At 44.3% G+C, this 8,264-nt stretch overlaps 1 protein-coding gene across 1 annotated transcript; it reads left to right on the top strand.

Annotated features, from left to right (window-relative positions):
• Positions 1-1,786: 1,786 nt before the first annotated feature.
• LOC117725258 (gonadotropin subunit beta-1-like) lies at positions 1,787-6,473 on the top strand. The gene is made up of 3 exons (XM_034525323.1): positions 1,787-1,881; positions 5,977-6,167; positions 6,267-6,473. Exons 2-3 carry the CDS (start codon positions 6,003-6,005, stop codon positions 6,471-6,473), a joined length of 372 nt encoding a protein of 123 aa, XP_034381214.1. The 5' UTR covers positions 1,787-1,881; positions 5,977-6,002.
• The last annotated feature ends 1,791 nt before the right edge of the window (positions 6,474-8,264 follow it).

Raw genomic sequence — 8,264 nt, 5'->3', positions numbered from 1 at the left:
ATGCCGGATGCTAGATGCTGGATGCTGGATGCTGGATGCCGGATGCTAGATGCTGGATGCTGGATGCCGGATGCTGGATGCTGGATGCTGGATGCCGGATGCTAGATGCTGGATGCTGGATGCCGGATGCTGGATGCTGGATGCTGGATGCCGGATGCTAGATGCTAGATGCTGGATGCCGGATGCCGGATGCCGGATGCCGGATGCTGGAGGCTGGAGGCTGGAGGCTGGAGGCTGGAGGCTGGAGGCTGGATGCTGGATGCTGGATGCTGGATGCCAGATGCTGGATGCCCGATGCTGGATGCTGGATGCCGGATGCTAGATGCTTGATGCCGGATGGCGGATGCCGGACGCTGGATGCCGTGCCGGAGGCCGGATGCTGGATGCTAGATGCTGGATGCTGGACGCTGGATGCTGGACGCTGGATGCTGGACGCTGGGTGCCGGATGCTGGGGAGAGTCCCCGGTGGCCAAAAAGGGCAGAAGGAGCGGCAGTCGGATGAACCGTGGCCGCCGCCCAAGTCCTTCCATTGTCCTGTCGCCGCAGAGCGTCCAGCTCGTGGTGCAGAGCTTAACTCTTCACTGAATGCAGCAGAGTACAGAAATCCCCAGTCGATAGCCGGTTTGGAGGCTGATTCAGCAGTTTTGAAACACACAAAAAAATAAGTGCATTGACTCCACGACTGCACTTGTACACACAGTACTTGTACTTTAACAGTACTTGTACTTTACTGGAGTAGCTCTATTTGTACAGTACTTTATATATTATATTATATTTAAAATATTTTCGGTTAAACTGCCCGACAGTATCGACCTACACTTCAACCAACATTAAAATGCATTAGTGATAATGATCCGGTGAAGTATATGACAATATAATACTCTATAAGGTACTTCAATCCTTTAAGTACACTTTTGCTGATTACTTGTACTTTAATGCAGAGCTTTAACTAAATGTTAATAATGATTCAGCACAGAATTGCTACTTTTTCGTAAATGTTATTCATATCCACCACTGGATCATCGATCATCGATAACAAAGTTTTGGGGACATTTTAGAAGTTGTAGATTTAATATAGATTGAGAGTGCCGAAAAAAATCTTAAAGCCACTGCGGGGAACTTCTTTTAAGCTTTCGCGTTCTATATACACTGTATACACTTTCATTTTCATTTATTTATTTATTTCCTTTATTATTTAATATGTTATTATTTAATACCTGCTATTTTATTTTATTAGTTTTATTGTATTGTATATATTGTAAACATGTTTGCTTTCCCTCCTGGGGATGAATAAAGACACATATCTCATCTAATCTCATCTATAGTGATGGGACAAGCAAAAAGCAATGACAGAATGATTTGAAACCATTGATTGAATATCGTATTTAGGTGCTTTGAGGAATAAAAGTCCCTTCATCCTCAAAGGCCGTCAACACGGTGGACATTGTGAAGATGGAGCGAGTGACTCACTGACGCTGCTTATCGGTGTTTTTCCATCTCACCGTGGGGGCAGATTTATTTTAGATATATATATTTTTTTTCCTGCAGTCCATCTAATCCTTTCACTCGTGTAATCCAAACAAGATGTCTGCAGATAGCGACTCACGCCCTCCATTGCGTGGAATGGAAAAGGCCTTGGGAACTGTTGGGGTGTGGGGGCGGGGGGGGGGGGGGGGGGGGGATGCGCGCTTAAGTCCGAACAGGTGGGCGAAAGAGCACCGAGCCCAAGGTCGGATAGATTAAAGGGATTTATGAGCGGCGCTATTTAAGAGGCGGAGAGGACGGCCACGTTGACAGCTGCTACAGATGTGGAGAGAGTAGAAGAAGCAGGACAAGGTACGAAGCAACAACGGAGCTCTACAGGTACGACTAGCTCTACAGGTACGTCTAGCTCTACAGGTACGACTAGCTCTACAGGTGCATCTAACTCTACAGGTACTAGCTCTACAGGTGCGTCTAGCTCTACAGGTACGTCTAGCTCTACAGGTACTAGCTCTACAGGTGCGTCTAACTCTACAGGTACTAGCTCTACAGGTACGTCTAGCTCTACAAGTACTAGCGCTACAGGTACTAGCTCTACAGGTACGTCTAGCTCTACAGGTACTAGCTCTACAGGTACTAGCTCTACAGGTACGTCTAGCTCTACAGGTACGTCTAGCTAGCTCTACAGGTACTAGCTCTACAGGTATGTCTAGCTCTACAGGTACGTCTAGCTCTACAGGTACTAGCTCTACAGGTACTAGCGCTACAGGTACTAGCTCTACAGGTACTAGCTCTACAGGTACTAGCTCTACAGGTACTAGCGCTACAGGTACTAGCTCTACAGGTACGTCTAGCTCTACAGGTACTAGCTCTACAGGTACTAGCTCTACAGGTACGTCTAGCTCTACAGGTACTAGCTCTACAGGTACTTCTAGCTCTACAAGTACTAGCGCTACAGGTACTTAGCTCTACAGGTACGTCTAGCTCTACAAGTATTAGCTCTACAGGTACTAGCTCTACAGGTACGTCTAGCTCTACAGGTACTAGCTCTACAGGTACGTCTAGCTAGCTCTACAGGTACTAGCTCTACAGGTGCGTCTAGCTCTACAGGTACGTCTAGCTCTACAGTTGCGTCTAGCTCTACAGGTGCGTCTAGCTCTACAGGTGCGTCTAGCTCTACAGGTACGTCTAGCTCTACAGGTGCGTCTAGCTCTACAGGTACGTCTAGCTCTACAGGTACGTCTACATTACATTACATTACATGTCATTTAGCTGACGCTTTTATCCAAAGCGACTTACAATAAGTGCATAAAACCATGAGTCCAAACTCAGAACAACAAGTATCAAGCAAGTACAATTTCTTCAATAACGTTAAACTACAAAGTGCTATCAGTAAGAGACATTTAAGTGCTACTAAAGTGTTAAACTACAAAGTGCTATCAGTAAGAGACATTTAAGTGCTACTACGGCTCTACCTTCCCTATTCAAGGTATAGTCGAAAAAAATGTGTTTTTAGTTTGCGACGGAAGATGTAGAGACTTTCTGCTGTCCTGATGTCAATGGGGAGCTCGTTCCACCAATGAGGAGCCAGCACAGCAAACAGTCGTGATTTTGTTGAGTGTTTAGCTCGAAGTGACGGAGCTACAAGCCGATTGGCAGAAGCCGAGCGAAGTGAACGGGCTGGGGTGTACGGTTAGACCATGTCCTGGATGTAGACCGGACCCGATCTGTTCGCAGCACGGTATGCAAGTACCAATGTTTTGAAGCAGATGCGGGCGGCCACCGGTAACTAGTGAAGGTCGCGGAGTAGTGTGGGTACATTTCAGGAGGTTGAAGACCAGTCGAGCAGCTGCATTCTGGATGAGCTGTAGAGGTCGAATGGCATTAGCAGGTAGACCTGCCAGGAGGGAGTTGCAATAGTCTAGCCGTGAGATGACCAGAGCCTGGACCAGAACTTGTGCCGCCTTCTGAGAGAGAAGAGGTCGTATTCTCCTGATGTTGTACAGCATGTACCTACAGGAGCGTGTTATTGCAGTAATGTTGGCAGTCAGGGAGAGTTGACTGTCGAGCGTCACACCGAGGTTCCTGGCAGTCGGAGTCGGGGACAGCACTGAGTTGTTGAAGGTAATAGTCAGGTCGTGGGTGGGAGAGCCTTTTCCTGGAAGGAGGAGAAGTTCAGTCTTGTCCGGGTTAATTTTCCACTGAGAGATGTCGGTCAGACAGGCAGAGATTCGTGCTGCTACCCGTGTTTCAGATTGTGGAAACGAGAGGATCAGTTGGGTGTCGCCAGCATAGCTGTGGTAGGTGAAGCCATGCGAGCGAATGACAGAGCCGAGAGAGTTGGTGTACAGAGAGAAGAGAAGAGGACCAAGGACTGAGCCCTGAGGGACCCCAGTAGTCAGAGGACAAGGCTCAGACACAGATCCTCTCCAGGTTACCCGGTAAGAGCGGTCGGTGAGGTAGGATGAGAAGAGTGAGAGCGCGGTGCCTGAGATACCCAGGTCCTGGAGGGAGGACATGAGGATCTGGAGGTTCACTGTGTCAAAGGCAGCGGAAAGGTCTAGAAGGATGAGGACAAAGGAGAGAGAGGCTGCTCTAGCAGTGTGAAGCTGCTCAGAGACAGCAAGGAGGGCAGTCTCTGTTGAGCCTGCCTTGAATCCAGACTGGTGGGTCATAAGAGGACAGAGAGAATCAAGAGAGGAAGACAGAGTAGAGAGGAGAGTGTCAGTGGCAAAGTTAGGCTGCATGAGTGAGAAGGAGTCAGTTGGAGGGAACAGAACAGACGAGGCCAGAGAGGAGGGTGAGAGGGTGAGAGGGTGCAGATATTGCGACGGACATGTGCAGAGTCCGTTGTGGGAGGGTACGTCTAGCTCTACAGGTACTAGCTCTACAGGTGCGTCTAGCTCTACAGGTACGTCTAGCTCTACAGGTACGTTTAGCTCTACAGGTATTAGCTCTACAGGTACGTCTAGCTCTACAGGTGCGTCTAGCTCTACAGGTACGTCTAGCTCTACAGGTACGTCTAGCTCTACAGGTGCGTCTAGCTCTACAGGTACGTCTAGCTCTACAGGTACGTCTAGCTCTACACGTACGTCTAGCTCTACAGGTACGTCTAGCTCTACAGGTATTAGCTCTACAGGTACGTCTAGCTCTACAGGTACTAGCTCTACAGGTACGTCTAGCTCTACAGGTACTAGCTCTACAGGTACTAGCTCTACAGGTACGTCTAGCTCTACAGGTACTATCTCTACAGGTATGTCTAGCTCTACAGGTATTAGCTCTACAGGTACGTCTAGCTCTACAGGTACTAGCTCTACAGGTACTAGCTCTACAGGTACTAGTTCTACAGGTACGTCTAGCTCTACAGGTACTAGCTCTGCAGGTACGTCTAGCTCTACAGGTACTAGCTCTACAGGTACTAGTTCTACAGGTACGTCTAGCTCTACAGGTACGTCCAGCTCTATAGGTACGTCTAGCTCTACAGGTACGTGTAGCTCTACAGGTACATCGTTCTGTGGAGGTTTCGTGCAGGTTACGTGCAGACTGGTCTCGTTCTCTCTCGTTTTTGTATTATAATGAGTTTTGAAACAGATTTTGAAGTTTTAATAGACTTTGAGCTTTTGCTTTCAGCACCAAATCAGTATTGGGTTAGTATCAGATATTTATTATTATTTATTATTTAATCACCTTCACAAATGAAAGCAGATGTATCTATATATATATATATATATATATATCAATATATATATATATATATATATATGTGTGTGTATACATGTATATGTGTCTATACGTATTATATGTATGTGTATATATTTCTATATATGTGTATATTTATGTGTATATGTCTATATGTATATATATTTGTAAATCTATGCGTATTTATGTACGCATTTATGGTATGTGTATTTCTATATGTGTGTATGTATATATATATATATATATATATATATATATGTATTTCTATATATCTATTTGCATTTATGTATGTATATATGTAGTTATATATTTATATGTATTTATATATGTACTGTATGTGTATATATGTATATATATATGTACTGTGTATATATATGTGTATATATGTCTATATGTATACATATTTGTATATATAAGCGTATTTATGTATGCATACTGTGTGTGTGTATATATATATATATATATGTATTTCTATATGAACATATGTGTTTCTATATTTCTATGTATTTATGTATGTGTATTTATATATGTATCTATATATATGTATATATATATATATATATATATATATATATATATATATATATATATATATATATATATATATATATATATATATATATATATATATATGTATGTATGTATGTACTGTATGTGTATCTATTATTATATATATTTACAAACAGTTTTAAACAATGATTTTAAAAGCCTAGCTGTTCCACATGGTGTTGGATATTAACCAGAGATGATGTCCGAGCGTCCTTGTGACTGCGGCCCGTTCACCTCCTCCGGCAGGCGTCTGCGTTGCAAACCGGCAGAGGATGCAGCTGGTTGTCATGGCAGCGGTACTGGCGCTGGCGGGGGCGGGGGCGGGGCAGGGCTGCTGCTTCGAATGTGGCCTGACCTACGTCAACCTCACCGTGGAGAGCTGTGGCCGAACCGGGTCCATCCTCACCACCATATGTGCAGGGCAGTGTGAAAACAAGGTATTTAATTTAAAAGGTTTTTTTTCTTCTTTTAATTGTTTTTTTAAAAAGAAGCTAAATCACGTGTGTTTTGAAAACCCCCCTCTGCTGTCGTGACAGGACTCGGTCTACATCAGCGACGTCCAAACGTACGAACAGGAAACGTGCCTCGGGGTCTGGGTCTACGAGGTGAAACACATCGACGGGTGTCCGGAGGGCGTCACCTACCCCGTGGCCAAAAACTGCACTTGCGGAGTGTGCGACCCGAATAAAAACACGGACTGCACGAGGTTCACCGGAGACGCGTCCAGCTGCCTCTCCATTTAAAAGAAACCATGTCGTCTGTCCTGCTTTGTTTTGACTTCTTTGCGACTTAAATAAACAGGTGTCGCTTTCTGGGGTGTTTTTTAGTTTTTTGTTTCCATCTGCTCCGTCCCGCAGCCGTTAACACCTCCAAAAACTGTTTGCCGACGGGGGAGGAAATGTCACGACGGTCGGTGCAGAATACATTGTCTGTAGATGTGGCCGGCGAGATAGCAAGAGGGCCTTTAAGGTCGTGGAGGCCGATTGAGAGATTAAATGTCCCTCTGACCCCTAAAATTCAATAGTCCCGTTTGTCCTCTCGTTAAAAAAACAGCTTAGTCGGCAAAATCCTACACATTTGTATCTACACATTATTGCAACAGGTCCTTTTTGTGTGATGTTGCTGCCACTTTTTAGTTTAAAGGAAGTGTTTATCCGATTTGTACAGCCTAATGTCAGATGATAGGATCTATATGCGAAGGATACGAGATCGGGAGCATTTTTTTTTTAATTGCCTCTCAACGGCTCTCAACATGGCGGCTCGCTGACGTCGCAAAACGGTGCTGACACAAAGAGGGAAAAGCACCTTCGTTACTCCACGCTAACCTTCCATGGACAATCGTTGTTTGCTGCTGTATTAATGCTCTGAATCCCTTACGTTGCACCTTTAAATATTAAGCTACAGCCAGGTAATGGTTAGCGTAGCTTAGCGTAAAGGCTTGAAACGGGGAAACAGCTGTAGTTCACCTCGTGACCCTTTACAACCGCTTTCGAGGCGCAGTTAGTTTTGACCTTTTAGTAAGGCTAGCTGTTTCCAGTCTTTATGCTAAGCTACGCTAGGCTAGGCTAAGGGCCCCCGAGCTGTAGGTTCATCTTTCGTACATTACGTGTCTTTTCACACGATGTTACCTCCATACTTTCGTTCCTCATTAGCAGTTTTTTTCCATAATTATGTATGATTGGCCCCCGTGACACAGGCCGTAAACAACAGGGCCTACTAGCAGCCTTTATTGTGTGCTTTGGCTTGAAGAAGAAGACGCCATACAAGTACTCAACAATTATATTGTTGCAAAAATAATTAAACATACACAGAAAATGTCAAAATAGTTCAATAAAAGCATGCAGTGCAAAATAAAACCGGCAAACAAACACAAATAAAGCTCAGGAAACTGAGGAGTTTACAGGAAAATACAGGAAACTAAAATCCCAAAAAAAGATCTTTGCAGATATATGAGAATAATAATATGTCAGCTCGCCCAGCCGGCAGACTGCCACAGTGTCCGTGACACGGTCTGGAAAATAATCTAATTCAGGTGTAATGTGGTGTCAGCATGAGTGGGTTTAAAGGAACTTCTATGAGAAAATAATCGTGTTGTGATTTACCCTCAGTGTTTTGTTACCAGGCGTAAAAGTGACTACCGGGTAGTTGTTTCTTTTCTATATGAAAAGTACGAGAGAGAGAGAAAAAAAAAAGCAACGCGTGCTTGTTTTATTTGCTTTTAAAAATAAGAATATTAAAGCTACAATATGGGGATGAAAGGGAGAGAAGCTTGAAACCACACATACATGTGGGATTGTACGTCTGTGATAGCGACAGCCACCTGTCAATCACAGTAAGCCCCGCCCTAAAGCATACACTGCTTTATGGTCTGTTTGACTCTAAATGACCATAATTTACTAAATGAACATCACGCTGTATTGAAGAAGACTTGAAACTCATGTTTACAATGTTTACTGAGGGAATAAATCAAAAGAAGTAGAGTCATTTATATAGACTTCTATACAACCAGAGGAGTCGCCCCCTGGTGGTCAGGA

Source organism: Cyclopterus lumpus, chromosome 3 (assembly GCF_009769545.1).
Source record: "Cyclopterus lumpus isolate fCycLum1 chromosome 3, fCycLum1.pri, whole genome shotgun sequence".
NCBI lineage: Eukaryota > Metazoa > Chordata > Actinopteri > Perciformes > Cyclopteridae > Cyclopterus > Cyclopterus lumpus.
The sequence above is the reverse complement of the archived record's forward strand: the minus strand, read 5'-3'. Positions and strand labels throughout refer to the sequence as shown.

Excerpts from the sequence above, each read along its gene's own strand:
- LOC117725258 (XM_034525323.1), top strand. The coding sequence starts at position 6,003 with ATGCAGCTGGTTGTCATGGCAGCGGTACTGGCGCTGGCGGGGGCGGGG. Across the intron at positions 6,168-6,266 it reads CAGGGCAGTGTGAAAACAAG|GACTCGGTCTACATCAGCGA; the intron begins GTATTTAATTTA and ends CTGTCGTGACAG.